The following is a 21,097-nucleotide window of genomic DNA, read 5'->3' on the forward strand; positions in this document are numbered from 1 at the left end:
CTCTAAGCTGCATACCTTCTCCTTACAGGCCTGTCAGCAGTCCTTATGCTTCTGCTCAAGGAGAGCTAGGCAGCCTGCCGGTTTGGATCTATTAACATAACTCTTAATTTTTCAAAGCAGTTGCTCTTCAGTGGTGCTAACATCCTCCATCCAGGAGCTGAGTACTCTGTTTTCACTGCAGTAATAAACCTTGTTGGTCTTTATGGCAATTGATGGCACCAAAATCTCATAGAAGATTTAAGTGGATTTATTGCTTCCTTAATATGCTAGATTGTCAGTCCTAGAGATTGGCATATTCTTTGCATCCTTTTCTATATATTGTATTCTGCTGTTTGTCCCTTTTAGATGATGAGACAAAGCAAGGATAGAATCCAGTTCACTCTATGCTGGGTTGCTTCTGCTGGGTTTTGCCACTAACATGAGCAGTAGACTTGACCAGAAGACAACAATTCTGGTTGTTGTCTGCAACAATTCTAGTTGCAAAAATTGATTTTGTTCTACATTGCACTGAGATAAAAACAAAACCATACAACACTAGTAATAAAATGTGTGTGCATGCACATACATGCACTAAAGCAGTTGGGCACTACCTATAGTTTCTGGGTACCTATGTCCAAAACTATGTTCTGCCTGATTCAGAAAAGAGTATTTCATTCTATGTGACTTCAAATTAGGTAGTACAGAGTCTTGAAGTCATATTTTCTGTGAATGCCTGAACCAGTGAGCTATAAGGAGTGAGAGGGTGTCCTCTTTCTTTCACCTCAAACTTCGCTGTTACATTAGTTAGTTGAAACTTACACATTTTAAAATGTTCTGGCTTCATTCATTTTAGCAGGATGTCATTTAATCAAAAATGTTCTCATCAGCTTTAGTTAGGACTTACGATGCCTACAAAAGCCTAAATTCTCTTCTCTCCTCCTCCGTTTTTTTCACTTGGATAACTCCAGTGATTTCAATACTCATTGTGCCAGGCATTTCTAATTTATACCCTAAATATGAAAGCAGAATCAGGCTCTGAAAAAAAAAGATTTGTTGGGTAAAGCCAGTTTTACATGTTCTTTCTTCAGAATGAAACTAGATTTTAAAGGAATCTTACATCATCATTGTATTTTGTTTTTATCCACATTAACAACAAAAAAGTAAAATCTTGCACATCTCATTCCACCTCTCAGAACATGACTCTGTCCAGATCTGGAACAGGAGACTGGGGAGTACTGATACAGGAAAGAACTTGCTTCCACTCTTCCTGCATCCAGCCAGTGCTCTCAGTAGTTCTCTAGGTGCCATTCCAAAAATGCCTCATTACACACCATATGTATATACAGCTTCTCAGTTTACTATTTGAACCCTGTCCTGAATTGCTCTGTGATCTTTATTTATATTTGAATAATTTTCATCTGTCTTTCTTTATATTAAAATCATATTTAAAAACCTCTCTCTATTGCTTGGCCTGCAGTTGGACACTTTAAATCAAGCAGTGGGAGAGGTCTTTATGAGAGCAGTCACTTGGATAAGGGTAAGTTTAGATCTGATTATACACAAGCTATGCTGAAGGAGTAGAACTGAACAGGAGGAAAAGTTTTTTTATTGTCTGTTTCCTCTATAGGTGCCAAATCATTTCATCTGGCTGATCTTTTTTTATTGGTATTTTCACTCCTGCCTCAATTGCCTTGCAGAACTGCTACGATTTGGAGACTGGCAATTTTACTTAGATTGGTGGTAAGTCTTCCTTTACTTCTTGCAAAACTAGGTTATTGTTACTTATTCAGGCTACTATGTGATGTGTCCAAGGTAATGGGAAGAGAGGAAGGAAATTAGAGAAAAAACATTCCAAAAAGAGGAGTTGATTGGCTTGGAAGGGATCTAGTAGTACAGGTAGCCTGGAACAGCCAATGGAGCCCTAGAGTTGTTAACCAGTTAGGATCATTAAGTAACATGACTCTGGCAAAGCAAAATAAAGATTAAAAAAAAAGAAAGAAAAAGACCAAAATTGTCAATTAACTCTGTTGAAAGGTAACTGTTCCCAACTCAGCATAGCAATGATTGTACGTCCACATTATACTGCAACAAAATCTGCCTTGTAATAGATGTACTTTAACTTGAACCACTGTTTTTGCATAAATGGTCTTCGGATCTGTTAAAATACATGAATAAGACCCAGAAATGAGGACTTTACCTTATTTTGGCTGATTTCCTATGAAAAGAGAAAACCAAAGCCAGCAGGTGCAACCGTGAAAATAACAAGTGTCTTGGTTTCTCTTTCTTGTTCCTCTTGCCATTTCCATACAAGGAGATGGATCTGTGAAAACAAAGTAGAGGAAAGTTATTAAGCAAAGTCTCTGCTTTTAACTTTTACCTGATTCTCATTAATCTGACTTTCTTTTCCAAAGTAATGGGGCAAGAAAGCCATTAGTGTGTCAGTATCACTAGTAGCTGCTGGGAGCCAGTAACCAAGCAAGAGAGAGTGAAAATTGATTTCAGCTACTGGTGACCTCACCAGAAGTGGTTTACATAAGAAGTCCCCAAATCAGCAAAACTTCCAATTGAAAGGGGGTATTTTTCATTAAAAATGGAGGGGGAGGAGACATTTAACTAGTAATTTTTTTGAGGAACTCAGTTTAGAGGGTTTTTAAAATTTCTTGTTTATTAATTTTTGTTTTATTTAATATACAGGCAGTTATACTTACTTTAAGTATAAGTAAGTAGCTGACATCACTGTATACCAGAGAGAAGTAGTTAACTGTGTTCGTTTGAAGTCAGGGCAAAATGACAGCTTATTGACTAACTAATTCAGGGAAGCCTAAACTTTCGTAAGCAACAGCTTGCTTCATCAGATGCTATGAACGGACCAGCAGGCTGCGTCCAGACTAGTGCAGCTGTGACACATCTGCGGCGTCACATACCGCACATTCAGCTGTTCTCCATGCTGCAAGCAAGCAGCCCAGGGGGTTTTGACCCCTGGCTTTCTACCCAGTACACACATGCCACTTTGCATGTATTATTATTTATATAGCAGGTGTCATACAATATAGAATAATCGTTCTGTTGATACCCACATACTATACAGCAGTATTAAATGTTGATAGCATATAAAGGAGGTACTCATAGCCTGTAGAGAACAGATGCATCTAATTAAGCACCAAGCCAGGACCTGTAGTGGGTTGAAAGGATGTTCTTGCATGCTGCAGATGTACTAGAAGTTCTCAAAAGTGATTTGAACCTCTCAAGGGATGGCATAGTACACCTGGAATGGGTGATTGCTTACATGAGATGCAAATAACAGAAAATGAAAATAATACCGATACTTCAGGGTTTCTACAGAATTAACAAGATGGATTCTTTTACCAATAGTATTCAGCTCCATGTGTATACTGTGTTCCAAAGGTAGTTGCAATATATGGAATAACTAAGGCAGTGGTTTCAGTAGGAGGATTTTAAGAAAGCACAAAGGACTGGTACAGATCTCTGTAGGCCATTTCTTGAATCAGACACCTAGGACTGTGCTACCTAAACGAGAGTCCTAATGGCAGCGGGAGCCAAAAGATGAACAGCTGTATAAAGCCTGTTGTGTGACAGCCCTCTGTAGTGCGTCTATCAGGATGCTCTGTCTGTCTCAATGTTTGGCTCTGTCATCCCTGCTGCACCCTACTCCAAGGCCCAGAGAAGCAACTGAGCCTTCTATCTTGGCAATGTCCACTGGAGTCAAGAAGGGTGATCAACCATTAGTGTTTCTACTTTCCAGGGACAGAGTTGCTGATAAAGCCATGGCTGCAATTGACCTATTTTTAAAAATAATGAAAACCTAGGAGGTTAAAAGCTGCATTAACCCCACAGCAAGTTACTTCCCCTAAGGATAACAAATACAAATAACAAATAATAAGTTACAGCAGGGACAACTGCAGGGATTCAAGGCTCATAAATCACTACAGGGTTGATTTTAAAATCAAGATATCTTTTTAAAATCAGTAGTATTTCAGTTGCCTTATGATGCTTGGGTCTTTAAGGTTCACATTTTCCAATTTAATCTGTATTGGGCAAAGAAGTAATTGTTTCTTAATACAAACCAAAGCTGGGATTCTGATGTATCCACATGATTCCAGGAGCTGGTGCTTTAAAAGAAAACACTTGTTTTCCAAGACTCAAAGACTCACATTATTGTAAACCACTGTGTGGAGAAAACTTACCTGAGTTGACGGAGAGGCGGTGGGATGCCGTGCCAGCAGCGGAGCACAGCGAAAGCAAAACCGTGGTGGCCAGAGCCACCGCAGATAAAGATCAAAGTAAAAACCTACGGTGGAGCCGAGAGGAGCTGGAACCGGCTCCCACATCTGCCTGGGCGCGCTTTATAAAAGCGTGCCAGGGACAATTGGTTGGGCAGACACCCGGCACCAAGATAAAAGACCCGGTGGGAAAGAAGCCGGAAGGAGGAGGACGAAAGCAAAAGTGGAAGTGGAGGCGGAGGTGGAGGCAGCGGCAGCATCCTCAGCTGGCTTAGAGGAGCCTGGATGCTTAGAGGCTTCAAACGCAAAAACGTGGTGGTTCCCATGGAAGGGGAGCACAATGGACACGTCAGGGTGACAAGTATCCCAGGGGTTGCTGGCAGGACCAGTGTGGACGGAGGACAGCAGCAGCGACTGGGACATCAGCAGAAGCGACAGGGACAGCACTCTGATGGGAACGGCGGGCAACAAGTACCGGACCCGGCGCGGCAAGGGGGACCGAAGCCCGGGCAGAATCAGACTCTGCATAGGCAAGGATGAAAAGGGGGGCGCGGGACATGCTCAGAATAAATATCACCAGTGACCAACTACCTCAGCCCCTAAGGGACCGAGCGGTCAGGGAGGGTCAGAGCCATTGACCCTGGCGGACAACAGTCTGGTTGGCGTTAGGCGGGGTGTAGGGGAGGTGGAGCCCCGAGAAGACATATCACGAGAAGGACCGAGGGGAGGTACCTCGGGAGGTGGGACCAGACATTGTCCTCCCAATCAAAACCTATTTACCATCAAAGATGTGGCAGGTTGAGGGAACTGACCCAAGGTCACTCCCAGTAGCCTGGCCATGCAACTCAATAAGCCACGGTGAAGTTCAAGTAGAGCTTAGACGCGCAGCACTTGGGAACTAGGCACAGAAGGTTACACACTGGCATAAATCCTTTGTAATCAGAGTATACCTTAAATGCACATTACTATAAAGATGCATCATTTAAGAGAAGTGCAAGATTATAGTCCATAGACTGTGGGCAGGAGAGGTTCAGTTTGTATGCCTCATCTTCTGTTACTAATATAAGCGCTGTCAAGAAAATGAGTTTTATAAATTCTAGAAAAATCAGTTAGAGATGGGAAATGCATTGTGCTAGTACCACTTCATCCAGTCAGATATTCATCATTTTGAGTGACTGACCATTCCATCTTGTTGAGGTTGCCAAACCTGTAAAAGAAAAACCAGGAATGGCTGTAGTTAAATTACAGACTGGAGTTTTGCAGTGGTATTATGTTTTTCAGGATCCCCACAAAATGTACAAAGGGTTGATGCTGATCAAGCCTAAACAATGGAAGATAGGAGATTTGCATGAAGAAGCATCTTTTTTCTCAAATAATTAATTGGTTTGACAGTATCAGCCCTCCTTTGAAAATATCCATATGCAGCATGATAATCTCTGTAACAGTCTTGAATGTTTAGTTTTGCTGGAATCTAAAACTCAGGATTTACTCATCACTGCCTATTTCCTGTACCAGCACTTTAGGCTGGCCTTTCTAGTCAGGTCTGATGACTGCTTCATTGTTGATGATGGACCAAAATAATTAGCTTATGAGCCAGAGATTGGATAGCATATAACAATACCTCACATCTGTCATCATAAGTCTGAGATAATTGGCTCCTGAGTTCTAGATCTGGAAAAATGGTGGGGTTATCACTACTGGGACAAATGCATGCAAATCAACTGCATATATATGCCGGTAAATGGAGTTAACTCTTTAGTACTCGAATGTAATTTGTTGTTTTGTTTGTTTTTTTTTAAACCCCTCAACTAAACCCTCCTGCTGCAGAGAACAAGTATAACATTAATTTCAGACTCCAAGGGTCGTTTTATAAAGAACACCAAAGCCCTTGTCATACATTTATTTCAGGAGTGCTATCAAAATGCAGTTGTAATCAGAAGATTAAGGGAACTGCACTTGGATTTTTGATGAACCTCTGCTTCATCTGCACTGATAAATGCCTGTCTAATAGAATGGCTACATGCTTTTCCTGTTCTGCTATGAGAGAAGCCCCGTTTTATTTGTTCTGTCCTTGTAGGAATGTGGATTCACTCTTACAGTTCTGGTCCAGATGGAATATCCCAGCCCACAAATGGCTAGACAGGTATAGTACAGAGCCCTGTATTCTTCCATTAAGATTCAGTTACATTTAGGAGATGAAATACTGCTCCGGAGAATCAGCAATAATAATACATTGATTTTCTTTTCAAAGAATTAAGTTGCCATGAATGTGTCTATTTGCCTGCTATATTGCATGAGAAATTCTGCTGGCCTGAAATTTAATTCTGAGGCATTGTAATTAAGCCTTGACATTTAGATGTAATTAATGGGAAAGCTTTAAATTTTAGTGTCGTCTCAAAGGAATAGCAGGGTGTCAAAGGGGATGTAATATTTTTGTTAAATGCTTCACAGTTTCTGTAAGAAACTAGTTTGTACTATTGGGAATGTGATCATTTTGAATAATGTTGTAGCCGCATCCTATCCTGTTCCAGAGGGCTCAGATCAGTGCAGTTCCAGTGCAGAAAAATGAGAGGGCAGCCCCAACAAGGAATGTAGACATCTTTTGTGTCTGCTGTTTCACCTCACTGTATAGGTAGCTGGGAGGAAGGTCCAATGTGGCAGTTTTGCCATTATATGGATTTCTCAGTTATTTTTCCCATGGCTACTTGAACATGGAGCTGCTTGAGCTGGAGGACGAGTAGAGGATGATTCCTTCTCCCCAACCCTGCTGATATTCTCTCACATGCAGCCCACCTATGCCAGCTATACCCAGCCCCTGCTTCTATAACTAGGCACTCTGCATCAGTTCCACTGAAACTGGTAAAGAGTAGGGCTGTGCAAAACACCATCGTTTCGTTTCGACATCCGTTTCGCCATTTCGAAGGGACAGTGTTTCGTTTCGTCTAATTTTGAAGCACTGTTCCGTTTCGTTTCGTTGAAACTGTTTCACTGTCTCAACACGTTTCGCCCATAGGCTATCATGGGGAATCATGAAAATGCCTAAAACGTTGCCATTTCATGCCTGATGTGGATGAAAATTGCAGGGATAGTAGCCCCTTTGGATGGCATGAAGTCTGCCACGTTTCAAGGAAATAGGTGTAGAGGATTCTGGGAAACTGCACCTCAAAGTCTTCAAAACACAACTCCTGATATTTGCTGGCAGTGGCAGCCTCCTCTCATCCAGCGCACAGATCTGGGGAATTGCACCCCCGGGAGGAGTCTGGCACAGCCTGGCAGCCCTCCCAGGGGTGTGAGCCCCCAGATCTGCACCCCGGATGAGAGGAGGCTGCCTCTGCCACCTGGGACCGGCACTGGGTGTGGGCTGCTACTAGCACCAGAGAAAATTGCTGCTGCCACCTGTCCCAGGCAGCAGTGGTAGCCTCCTCTCATCCAGCGCACAGATCTGGGGAATTGCACCCCCGGGAGGAGTCTGGCACAGCCTGGCAGCCCTCCCAGGGGTGCGAGCCCCTGAATCTGTGCCCCGGATGAGAGGAGGATGCCCTGTTGCCTGGGACCGGTGCTGGGTGCAGCCAGCACCCAGCACTGGTCCCAGGCAACAGAGCAGCCTCCTCTCATCTGGGGCGCAGATCCAGGGAGTTGCACCCCTGGGAGGAGTCCAACGCACAGGACCCAGGGGGACTCCTGGAGGAAGCAATTGATTGCAACAGCAGCATACATACTTATTTGTTCAGTGTAGTTCATCCTAACTCCATCCCTCCATGCATAGGACTAAAGATCCAGGAAATAATAGAGCATGCTTCTGCACATCAGAATAGCTATTCTGGGGGGACAAACCCTGCACTTAGTTGTCAACTAAGTGTTGTGAACTAAGTGTGTTGTGTTGTGTTGTTCACAACTAAGTGTTGTGAGCTAATCAACTTGTGTAAATTTGGAGTCACTCTACTGACTTCAGTGGAGCTTCATTGGTATCAAATCTGAGACTAATACTGATGCTAATGACAATTGAATAACAGGCTCTTTTTACACCATTTTTCTCTGTGTAAACAGACACATCTACAGGCCTTTGCTGCAACATGGCTATGACAAGTGGCAAGCCCGAATGACTGTGTTCCTACTCTCTGCATGTTTCTATGAGGTAGGTCACAGCAGCAGTCTTATCTTTTAGCATAGCATTCGCTTACACTGAGAAATCCAAGACGGTCTCTCCTTGATAATATTGAGTTCTTGCTACAATTATAGTCTGTGCAGTTTGTCTTGGCTATGCTGGTTAAGAAGCATTTAATTTTAGAGTATTCAGCTAAAAGTATGAACAATGTAAATTGTGTTATTAGTTAGACTGAAAATGAACTTGAATGTCTGAGCAGGTTATGCTGTAGTGGTTTGGAATTCATCAGCTCTGCAAAAGGAGTTTCATCCCACACAGGACCTGTCTATACTGTAGAGTTAGTTCCAATTATCTCCTCTAAAGTTGGTCCCAGTTTGAGCGAGAGCAGTCACATCACAAAACTGTATTCAAGCTGCATGGAATGATCAGATTAGAATCAGGATTTCTATTAACAGCACAGAATAGCTGTGTTCCTACTGCAGTTTTAGCTATAAAATGGAGCTTCACCCACAGCCCTGGCAGGCCAGCTTGCTTAAGTGGCACTTAGCTCAGGGGTAGAGATTTTTTAGTGTGGATGGAGTCTGGTTAGGGTCAGGGCAATACTTGAGTTACAGCTGAAACTAACTGCAGTGAAGAGAAGGCTTTGGTCACAAAGAAAGGACTGAAAAGGTGGCTTGAAAAGTGGTGGGGTTAATTCAAAAGTGAGCATGTCTAGAGGAAATAGCACTGATACAATTTGACAGGTGCTTCTCTGCCTACTACCCATCCTGGAATATTTTTTTCTGGAAAAATTAACTTCTTGAGTATGGGCCTCCATTCCACACTGAAAAATAGCTAGCTAGGAACTCACAGGACCGCATAGTGCCAGGGGAGGAAAGTTTTCTACATCCCATTACATCCAGCCTCTGATGAAACCTAGTGGGTCTGCCCCACATCGCTAAGCAGAACATTAGCACCAGGCTGTGGGGAGTTTGCATTACTTTAATATAGCAGGTAAGGTAGGTTTGCACCTTATAGACTAACTAAAGTGCATGTGTGTGCACTTGTGTGTAGCATAAGCTTTTGTGGGCTGAAGCTCATTTCATTAGATGCTGTGAGTGAAACAATGTGCACAAAGCAGTGCATAAAGAGAGAGAAACTTCAAAAAAGGCAGAAGGGAAGAAAGAAAGAGAGGAGGGGTGAGGGGGGCAGTGTTGGGAGAAGCAAATAAACAGGCAGTAAATCAATAGGAACAAAGGAGTCACAACAACTAATCCAGGTAATGGGATAGGAACCCATAGTCCATGTTTAAACAATACATAACACAATCCAGTCTGGATGATTTCTTGTTCCACAGTTTCCTGTTCAAATTGGTTTCTAAAGATTGGCTGCCTGAGAACAACCATCCTCAGGTCAGCAATGGAGTGTCCAGGGAGGTTGTCATGGAGATGATGACAATGTATGGTGGCTCTTAGTTATTCCATTAACTCAAGTGTCAAACCTTTGTGGATCTGAAGGTTCCTACCCTGCTGCTTACTTGTGTAAGTCAGTAGGATGCCAAACAATGGACGTCATTTCCCAGTTTTCTTTTTTAAAAGTCTAGGCTAGAGAGGGAGATTCTTGCTGTCCCATAATGGTTGGCTCCAGCAGAAATGAACTTCAGCCCACAAAAGCTTGTGCTACACACACACACACACACACACACACACACCCCCCCCCCCCCCCTACTTTGGTTAGTCTGCCAGGCGCAGATCTACTCTGCCTTCTATTTGAGTTCAAACTGCCATGGCTAACTACATCTCATTACTTTGATAAATCATAACAGAGCCGTAGCTGGCATTTGTGAGTAATGCTGCCTCTTCCCATGGGCCTAAATCTGAAATCCCTACTTAGGTAGATATTCCTGTACACACGTGCTGCTTTGAGGATAGTAGAACAGCCATATTTCTGCAGAAGTGGGTCGCTATGTAACATTACCCAACCATCACATAGAAGTTTCTCTAGCTTTCAGATTAGGGATGCATTAGGGGCAAGTAAAAGAGGAGGCAGAGGAAGATTATTCCGTATGCATCTCCTAAGGACAGCACATCTTACTGTTGTAACCCGGGCGGTACTCCAAGAGGTACCCCCTATCCAATTGAAGGGATCAGAGCAGGTGCACAAGCGCTGTGGGAGGTGTAGGGACTCTCCTCCCCCTATAGAGCAGAGCCAGACCACCAGTGGGCCTTAACCATATACCTTTTAATGAAAGAACAGTACTGGGAACATAACAGGCGTAAACCAGGGGGTATAGAGGACACTACAATGCCCCAAGGGGGCAGGATTCAACAAAGGTTAGACACTTACAATCATTGACAACAGACAGGGTTAACAAAATGTAAAACACAAACAGCAGAACAAACAATACTGGTTGATGAAATATAAAAAAGGTACAAAATGCCAAATGACAAGGAAATATAGGGCCTAGGTACCTGGAGGGGGAGGAAGGGGAAAAAACACAACGGCCCCTTTCCATTGCAAGAAGATTTTCTCCTTGTTAGCTCACTCACCCCAGCTAGGACTTGAACTCTGATCTCCTACATGGTAGGCAAAGACACTGCCACCAGTGCTGGCAAGCTGCTCTGGGTCTTGACCTTCCCAGAGCCCTAGCCTCTTATTGGAGGAGCTGGAAGCTTCTCAGGTTGCTGTTCAGATCCTTGCTGGAGCAGGGGAGCCTCTCCTGCTGGCCACAGCCTCTTGTAGTCAATCCTGGATCCTAGCAGGGAGCCTCTCCTGCCTGCCACACACTGCACTGCTGAGGGTCCAACTGCTGCCTGCAGGTCCCACTCCTTCAGGCTCTTCTGGGTCAACTACTCCAGCCCTGCTGGCCCAGCTCTTTAAAGCTCCTTCCTTGTGGTCCCTCACTGGTCTCCCCCTTGAGTCAGCCACGCTGCCCCTTTTATCCCCCTCCAGGCGATCCAAGGGGTCAATCAGTGGACACGGAGGGTGAGTCTCTGGGGCCTGATTGGTGAGAAAAGGGAATCCCAAGTCCTCCAATCATCTTTTGCCCTTTCAAAACCCCTGGGCTAAGTCACTGCCAGCTAGCTCATCACATTGTGTAGTACACGTCAGCAGTTACTGCTGCTCTGGATGCCAGAAACACCCTTCTGTGGCTTTCAGAGTGCCATAGGAATTGACTGTGAGAGCCCCTTGTCTCCAGCCAGCATCAGCACAGAAAGCCATGCTGATGCTGGGTGCAGGTATGGGATCAGATGCCCCTGTATATACTCTTGGTTCCTGGCATTTTAATGTCAAAGTGATAGGTGCTTTAGTAAACGCAGGCAGACACAGCAAGGAAGTCAAAGCCTATGGCTGAAATCCTAGCTAGCCATTGCCCTATTCTGCTGTCAGTTCCTACTGTCTTTGTAACTGGCTAGTGGTTTTTCACAAGTTTTGCATCTCAATAGGCTCTCTTTCCCCTTCTGCACTCCTTCCTCAAGCTAATCTCCTACTAAAATCCCATCAGGATCAGGCCTTCTCAACTTAATTTTTGGTTATAGTAAAGAACAAAGCCTGGAATAGCCTCCCACTAGCCAATGCATGTCAGCCTCTTGCTCTTGTCTCTTTCAGTATCTGATTGCCATCCCACTGAAGATGTTCCAGTTTTGGATGTTTTTTTGTTATGGTAGTTCAGGTAGGGCAAGATATTAATGTCAGGGTTTGAATTGAACTCTGACTCTTTGTGGGGGGTGGGCAGTTCTGTGGTGGTGGAAGCTGGAAGGAGCTGCCACCGCCGAGGCCGCTAGCACCACCTGAGTTGCTTAGAAAGGTATGGGGTGGGTCAGGGGCTCTCATCTCTTATGTGGGGGGGGGGCTCAGCCCCTCCAAGCCCCCTCCAAGACTAATGCTAAGATGCAAGCTATGCCAGTGAGTGTAAATCTATCAAGAAATTCATTACAAAGCTCTTTGTATAGTTCCTATTAATTAGTAATTATTTTTATAATTAAATCATTAAGTTTGTAGTTTAAACTACTAGTAACAATTTGCCAAGTGCAGATTCTTTGGCAAGTGTTGGGTATCCTGTTCCTTCCAGCCATCTGCTGACACCACCAGTCTCAAAATGGAGCTACACACTAAATACTTTTTATGATGTTGCTTATCAGCGTGCAGTGAAAATGCTAAACAAAAATCTTGCACCATGACTTTTATGGCCCCCAAAAGTATGCTGTTTATAAGCTCCACGTAGAAAATTGTTTTGTTAATCTTATTTTATTGTCCTTACTTCAAAGATCTTACACGTATTCTTTAGGGGTTTTTTGGTGTACTGTCGAGAGCTACTGGAAATCATCTGAGAGGATTAAATGACTGAATAATTTCATATGTTCTCTGAACATATTATAAACTATTTTCATCAAATAAAAGTAAAACTTAAGGGGGTTTTCTAACTTGTTCATTAGAAATAGAACAGGCCACCTCATCTGTACTATGACTGGAAACAGTTTTGCAGCCTAATAAGATTTGGGGGTGTGGAAATTTTCACAGTATAATGATCAGTCTTTTGCTAATATGGTTTCTGGGATACAGTTAATTTATTGCCTTCTGAAATCATTCCCATTTAACCTCTCTCAACCTTTAAAAATCATCTCCAAACACTTCTGTTCCAGCAGGGACTTCTAGTTTGACAACTGTTGACTTTAAATGTATGAACCTTTCCTTCTCCTTATGGCCATTTGGTTGTTAAGCCTTAGCAGGTGGTCCCTTTAATGGTTTTTTAATTGTTTTATTATGATATGCATGAGCCCAGAGTGCATTGGCAAGAGAACCCTGTCAGAAGAAAACAAGTCTTCAGCATTATTGCATAAAAGCAAATGTGATTGGAACCTGGTCTCTAGTTCAGAACTGCTGTGAATCCTATTGTTACTGACTAGTGTTTGCTTTTCCCTACGGGTCCCACTGGCTTGCATAATGAAAAGGCTTTTTGGGGGTAGTTTTGGCAACATCCTCATGTGGATCAGTCTTGTCCTCGGTCCTTCCCTCATGATTCTCTTGTACTTTCATGACTTACATTCTGCACCATCGGAAGGATTCAAGCTGGGGGATGTTTTTTTTCTGACCTTACCATGTCTTCATTGCCTTGCATTCTTTGCCTTGCTTTGTCAACAGCAGAAATACCAATATTTGGCTCATGGTATAATCACAGATTGAAGCCACCCTCATCTTCAATATGGAAGGAATGACTTCAGCTTGCTAAACTCCAGCTGGCCACTAGGCTGAAGCTAGAGCCTTGTGTGAAAGTTCCCCTCCACATTGCAGGTGAGTGATCACAGACCAAAGCTGTGGGACCCACATGTATTTAGGCCTTTTGGCCAGTCTCTGTCTCTGTGCAAGGTCTCTGGGTAACTAAGTAACAGCTCTTTTCATTGGAAAATTCTGCTGACTATAAATATAATAACTATAATAGATTCTCTTTCTTCCTTTTAAAATACTGCTGTTTATTAAAACATCTTGCCTGGAAAATGAATTTTTTAAAAATTAGTTAAAATAAATACTCTTGCCTCACTTTTTTCACCCAATGATTTCAATGAGAGAATCAGGTTAATGAGGAAATAATGTCAATAGGACAGACGGTTGTCACAGGAGAATGGTCTCCTCTAGCTTAATAAATGCTAAGGTAAAGGGAAGACATTTCTATTCACAGCAGGAGACAGAGCTCTATTAAAAATCACTGATTCTTTTATCTCAACTGACTTCTGTATGGTAGGTATAATTAAACTGGGCCCAGTACTGGCAACTTTACTGAAGTTGAGCATTTTTGCTATTCCCCAAGCAGTCCCATTAAACTCAGTTGGACTGTTGGCAAAACATGTTCTAGTCATTGCAGTTACAGGTGGCAGAATTGGGCCCTCTGTGTGAAGTAATGGAGTGGTAATTAGCAACAGAAGGACAGACAATCTGTAGAAGGGTGTAGGTTTCACTCGTTCCATGCAGGAAAGCAGTCATCTGCCTCCAGTATTTAACAAAGTAGGCCAGCACCTATGAAAGCTTATGCCTCTCTAAAAGAGTTAGTCTCTAAGGTGCCATCCGGCCTGTCTTCTGCCTGATTTCAGACTAACACAGCTCTCTCAGCCCTGTGTGGGGAAACTCTGGGCTGGGAGGGTTCATGTTGCTCCCCCATCTCCAGGAATAACCCCGCAGAGTCTGCAATACAGTACTGTTAGGTGAGCGTCCTGATGCTCTTTGAATCACTGCAGTAGTGAAGTGGCTCATGAACACTGTGTGCCCCCAGAGGTTGGGGGGCCATGGTGAGCTCTCGCAAGTGGCAGAGACACTGTTGGGGGCAGGAGCATGGTGGAGGCAAGTGGGGAGCTGCTGCAGGTAGCCGCACCGCTGGCGGGGGTGGCGAGCGCCGACCAGTGGTCAGCGACCACTCACAGACACTGCCAGCAGCAGCCAGTGCCAATCGCGGCCCGCCAATGGACATCGCCAGCGGTGTTGGCGGCGGGGGGTGGTGATTAGCAGCAACCGCCCGTGATTCCTTTTTGCAGGGGGTGCACTGCCACACTCAGGGGGTGCACTTTGTCAGTGAAGTGGCTGGAGGCAGAAAGCCGCTCTGTGGTAGCAAAGTGGCCTTAAGGAGAAGAGAACTGGCTTCCAGCACTCTGGTGAGAGTTTGTGTGAGGCTTCGGAGATTGTGTTACACATGTTCAGGTAATCATTGATCATTGTTTATGATCACCTGGGATTCTTAACTGTCATTGAGCATCAGACCTGCATCCCAGCCCTGCTAAATGTGTAATGAGCAGGGATCCAGGTTTTCCATTTCCCGTGGAAAAATGAAGAAAACCATGGATTCCCTGTTTTTAATCGGAGAAAACGTGTATTTCCCTCTTTAGCAGAGAAATCCACAGACTCTCCGCTTTTGCAAAGAGCTCTGGCAGGCTGGCACAGCTGGAGCCAATTGCAAAAAGGGCGGGAAATGCCCAACCCTGCCTGGAGAGGGGGGAGGGCAGGGCCTGAGCCTCTGAGGCAGCCAAGGCCAGGCTCAGGCTCACACTTGCCCTTTGCCCCTGGAGCATGGAGGTAAGTGGGGCTGTGGGGCAGGGCTGGGAAAGATGGCTGAGGGAGTGGGGGGTGCTGCTGGGAGCAGGGTTGGGGGGGGTGAAGGCAGGTGTGCAAAATCAGAGGATTTGCAATTTTTAATCAGAGAAAACCAGGACCCTTGGTAATGAGGTATCCTCAGGAACTCCTCAGCACAGCTGTAATACAAACAGGAACATTGTGACTAGGAGGAGGAAGTTACTCTTTTTTTCTGCATGTCCTTTCACAGCATCTGATGAGCTGAGCTTCAGCTCACAGAAGCTTGTGCTATATTATATTATACACACGGACACACATTTTGATTAGTTGATAAGGTGCAAATTTGCCCTGCTGTCTGAGAGGGGCCAGCCAGGCCCTGAATGCAAGCTGGATGACAAGCTCTGGACAAGGCCCTTAGAGGCCAAGTTAAGGGAGGAGAATTTATTGAAAACCCCAATTAATGACAGCTTAATTTTAACAAATGTAGCAGGAAATATTGACATTGTTTCCAGGGCCACTAACCAGGACACAGTGAGCATAAGCAGTAACATTGCTGTTGGACTATGTGCTGTCTCCTAGCTTTGAATAAGTTATTCAAATAAGAAATATCTCTTCCCTTGCTTACAATGTGCATAGCCCGGTTTGTATGCTGAACCAGGCCAGGATTTGGCAGTGTCTGTGGTATGTAAGCATTTAAGTAAAGCCTGTTTCCTAATGCAAGTACAAAACGGCACAGCACTATTGCTGTGTATACAACCCTAACCCTGGCAGCTCCCACATTTTCCTTTGCAATATTATTGTTCATTTTACAGAAGCTTCTATAAGGAAACTAGACATAATTCGAACACTGGTCACATTTAGAATGCACGTCACAGCCTGACTTTGAGGACTTGCCAGTGCCCAGCATCCCTATTAGCTACAGTGGAAGGGATTATTCACCATCTTTGATCCTGAATTAAATTAGTGTTTCCTTCAAACAATGATTGTCGTCTTGCCTCCTGCTGGCAGCAATGGGTAAGGCATTTCCTTAGAAAAGGGCTTGGATGGGGAGTGGTCTAAAAAACAAAGAGGATCCATTTCTCACCTTGGTCCCTCACTTCTCCTAGAAAGAGGGCTGAGTTTGCTGCTGCTCTGTAACCAACTTCATATAGGTATCCAACATGTGCAGATGCTGTTTGTACCATAACAGGTGACAACTGAATGTTCCTACAGCTTATGTAAAAAGTGATCTTGCTACAAATATTGCCATAAGCTTTAAAAATACTGCAGCCACTTGAAATGTGGTGTATATATATATGATCCCCCTCTCAGCTTTGATCTCTGTCCTCCTTCCTTCCTATCCTCCTTTCTTATGTGAAGGACCCTTACAGCACCAGTGGAGACTAGAAGCAGTAGGTAAAAGAGCAGATTTATATGCCATCCAGGCAGGTTTTCAGAGAGTTACCTAGATCAGGTACATACCAACCATCCTGCACGATATCTATATGTGCCTGGAGTCTTTAGCTACTCTGAGCGCATTACAGGGTCATCCCATGTCATCTCCTTTGCATCTTTGACAAGTCCCCCATGTGTATTTTTTACTTGTCGATCAATAGGAATGTACTGGACAATTCTTGCAGCCGTACTGTCCTTGTACTCCATCCATCCAGCCCTAAGGGGCTTCCGTTCTTGACATTTCTCACACTGTATAGTCAAATGTATTCAGAACAAAAACCAGTTTATCATGGGACTAGATGCCTCAGGGGATTGCTGATGAAAGACTATGTCCCAGGGGAGCTGGGGTTACAGGAGGACCCCAGGCCAAAGCAAAAAGAAAGCCTCACTTACCTTCGGCAGAGCCTGAAGAACAAGAAGGAACACGCGCGGCAAAACCACCGCCACGACTGATCAGCCGCACTTATATCTAGCTGGGGCCGGGCAGCGTGGGCTGGAGACGCCACCTGGCGGAGATAAAAAGCTGCCCCGAGGGTGCAGTGGGGCGGCAGATGAGCGGAGGCTCATGGAGGAAGCCCTCACCCAGAGGGGCTCAGCTGCTGCATCGGGCAGCATGAGAAGTCGGGGGTGGAGCCAGGAGAGGCTCCAACAGTAGAGTCGGCAGCGACGCCGACAGCAGAGCCGGCAGTAATGCTGGCAGAGGAGCCGGCAGCGAAGTCGGCAACAAAGCCAACAGCAGGGTTGGCAGGGACGCCGTCAGTAGAGGTGGCAGCAAAGCCGGGAGCAACGCCGGCGGAGGAGCCGGCGGCGACGCCTGCAGTAGGGCTCATAGCAAAGCCGGGAGAGATGCCAGCAGAGGCTCCTGCAGCAGAACCAGCAGCGGCCCCAGCAGCGGAGCCGATTACAGACTCAGCGAAAGCAGCGTCGGGCAAGCCGATGCAGGGATCAACGAGCAAGCCAGCAGTGAAGCCTCGGAGAGGAGGTAACAGGGGTGTGGCCAACAGGGACCCCAACAGGTACCTCCGGAGGGCAGCAGAAGACCCCAAGGAGGGACAGAACAAGTGGCAGACGGGTCCCACTTCGGCCCTAGGATAACGGACTGGGACTCAATACCCGAGTGGGGTGAGCCACAAGGGCTGGGTACTTGGGCACAGGGGGATCCACGGGGCCCATAGGCCAAGGGCACCCTTTGTGGCCTCCTAGCCCAGTGGCCTTAGTGCTTCAGCCATCGCGGTGGTGGGAATTGCAAGTCAAGTCACAGGGTGGCTGGGATAGGGCGCTAGGAATTCGGATTAGTGGGACCCAGGTCCGAAGACTTTGAAGTCCATACATCAACGCACGGCCTGAAGACACTGGCGCGTAGCTGGTGGGCCGCGGGAAGAGGTCGGGTGGAGCCAAGAACGCCTAAGGGGCCCGAAGACTGACAACCCAAGGTGGCGAGTGGCCGGGGTGTAAGGGAGGTCGGAGCCCTGTGAGTGCCCGCCGGGAGGCGCGACGACCCTGGAGGCTGCCTCGAAGGGGAACCCCTCCACTGAGGTACCATTCAAAGTCGTGGCAGGCGAGTCAAGGGGGTCCCCTGACATCAGCCGGGGTAGTCTTTGGGGTACACCCGCAAGCCCAGGACAGGCGCGATCTATAGTCCGGGCTAAGGCCGCACGAGAGCGCCTAGTAGAACAGAGGCGGGCACAGAGTACATCTTTCACCTCCAGAACTCAGGTTTGAAAGCAGCCCACATCAATTGTAGCTGGAGATGGTTACTTTCTAATGGCTTCAAGACTACATTCTCAATTTGGTTCCTGGTGGAAGCTTGTCTGCATCACAAAAACCTCAGCACCAAGTTAGCAGTCAGCAAAAAGTATAAGGAATGGATGGAGAGAGAGGCATCTCCCTTCTTGCTCCTAGAGGTTTACTTTGTTGTGTTGACATGGGGTAGTGAAGCATGCTGACATCTGCACTGCTCCTCCATGTGCTGAACCAGGCTTGTGCAGAGAGGGCAGAGGCCTACAAGTCCCTCAGTCCAGCACCTTTCATGATTACCAAAACATTAACAATCATGTCCGTCCTCCTTGAGCCAAAGATCCAAGAAACCATAGCAGCTTAGTTCATCTCAAGTAACCATTCCTTCACCTCATGACTAGTTTCAGAAGAAACTGCGCAAAAGCCTCCCTCAGAAGTTTTTCCAGCGCAGCTCCTCAGCAAGACATCCTTGTAGAAACTGTGGGGAATCTGATTCATTTAGTTTCATGGAAGCTTTTGGTCATTTGCCTCATAAGTGAGTACATTTTAAAAGGAAGAGAGCTGCTGGTTCCTGGCTTGCATGCAAGCTAAACACTTCCATCTGTAAATCTCTCTGAAAGTCACAGAGCAGCAGGAGAAACTTATACATGCCCACTGGCATTTCTGAAGACAACACATATAATTTCTCTAGGACCTCCAGGGGGAAGTTCAGAGCAATGCCAAAAGGAGCTGTCTCCAAGAGCTGCCTGTCAGTCACAAGGAAGCACTGATTTCAGCAATAAGGCCAGCAGGGAATTGGATGCAACTGAATCTGGAGACACGGAAGGAGATAATTTAAGAAGCAAAGCATAGATGTGCCTCTGCACAACAGGGGACCAGTTTGTGGGAAATAAGGAAAAAACAGGTTTCAAATGCCTCCCTTTGTTTTGTTCCTGTAAGATTTCCCCAAAGCTTTTGCGCTGTTAGATGTAGTACGTAAAGCAGAACTATTTGTTCTGTGAGGTGGAAAACCAAATGGACGTGTCTTCAAAACTGATAAGATTGTACTGCATGGGCAATTTCTGCTGTGCTCATGTTTTTTCATGATCAATAGGTTTTTATTGAAGGGCTCTCACTCCCTCATTACATCTTTCTTGGCATGAGGAATAATTCAGAAACATAATAAAAATGCTAAAGCAGTAAGGACCTTCAGCCAAACATTGTATGGATGGATATGCTTAAACCCCTTGTTCTGAACAAAGGCAGCTTTGTGCAAGTGGTTGGCTTTCAGAATAGCAGCCTGTGCAGTTCCAGCATCAGCAGGGTTCAAGGTGGAGGCTTAGTTACAGGTCTTATCTATACACCCAAGTTGCACCAAGTTAACAAAAGGTGGGATTTTTAAACCAATTTGCTCATAAGCCAGGGAGGGGTGTTCAGTTCTCTCCACTGGACCTGTCCACACTGAGTCAGCTACCAGGGGCCAAGGAGATTAATTAGCACTTTTGATCCAAGTTCCAGGAGCCAGTAAGAGACCCATGCAAAGCCTCCATAAAGGCTGCAGACTCTCCAAACGAATTTTGGAGGGGAGCAATGGGAGGGAGAGTTCACATCAAGAGATCTGCATCTTGAATACTGCCATGCAAGGCGTTAGAGAGAGGTTAAGAGTCCTCTGGGCAGAGACAGATGGAAATGATTGTAGCAAGGATGGGTCTGGTTTGGAAGATGAACATACAATAGATTATGAAAAGCAGACTGGAAACTCTGCCAAATGAGTTTATGGCCATGATAAACAGTTGGTCAGTGTGACATTTTTGTCTGCACAAAGGAAAGACGTGGAGCCCAAAATCTGCTGGATTTGAGAGATTTGAAGTTGGGGTTAAGTACTGGGGTGGAAGACTATAAGTACTTACAGGAAATATGGTTCCAAATTAACTTTATTGTGAAGTCCGTAGTACTCACAAGGGTTATTTCAGAGTAGTGGGTGGCTTTGAACTTCTCTATCACTATTTTCTATGATTATAAAATAGAAGAGGCAATGTAACCTTGAGGAAAGGAGCAAAGAATATCACCAGTGAGTTGTACCAATCTTTTCTAGACTGGTCTGCTAGAATATTAACGGGTTTTCAACCAGGCACTGACTAGAGAGCACTCGATGGAGCTTTTAGTAAAGAGATTCTCATCTTGGGAAAAGTGGGGTAAGAATGGTTCTGGACAACCAGAGGCCCCTCACCTTGCTCAAAACAAGCCACAAAATTCCGACTAGGAAGCCTCTACAGAAACTGGTTGAGCAGTGCTTGCACATATCCATCTAGCTCAGCCAAGCTCAACAAAAGGCAGGCTCATTAGCAGGCCATCACAAGGGGTGCAGACAGAAGTGCAGCTCCCAGCTGTAACTCAGAACATTTTCTGCAAAATATTGTGAGTTGCACTGTTACCCCAGGCTGAACAGAAGTTCACTGTTGGTTCCAGGGGGGTGGGGAATCTAGCTGCCTGTCCAGAACCTGCAGCTAGGTTCCCATAGCAGTGGCCAGGGCTCACTGTTTTCAGAATGGGAGGGGGGAAAGGTAGCCAAGGTGGCTCATTCTTG

The 21,097-nt window shown here is 45.3% G+C and overlaps 1 protein-coding gene across 1 annotated transcript in view; it reads left to right on the forward strand.

Annotated features, from left to right (window-relative positions):
• The window catches only part of LOC112549700 (diacylglycerol O-acyltransferase 1-like), a 35,599-nt gene extending 22,008 nt beyond the window's left edge, over positions 1–13,591 (forward strand). Inside the window, exons 6-10 of the mRNA XM_025199809.1 lie at positions 1,457–1,516; positions 1,607–1,719; positions 6,298–6,363; positions 8,268–8,355; positions 13,450–13,591. Of these exons, the coding sequence (XP_025055594.1) occupies positions 1,457–1,516; positions 1,607–1,719; positions 6,298–6,363; positions 8,268–8,355; positions 13,450–13,488 (366 nt within the window). The 3' untranslated portion in view covers positions 13,489–13,591. The remainder of the gene's footprint in view (positions 1–1,456; positions 1,517–1,606; positions 1,720–6,297; positions 6,364–8,267; positions 8,356–13,449) is intronic.
• The last annotated feature ends 7,506 nt before the right edge of the window (positions 13,592–21,097 follow it).

The sequence above is a fragment of the Alligator sinensis genome, unplaced genomic scaffold, assembly GCF_000455745.1.
Source record: "Alligator sinensis unplaced genomic scaffold, ASM45574v1 scaffold203_1, whole genome shotgun sequence".
Taxonomy (NCBI): Eukaryota; Metazoa; Chordata; order Crocodylia; family Alligatoridae; genus Alligator; species Alligator sinensis.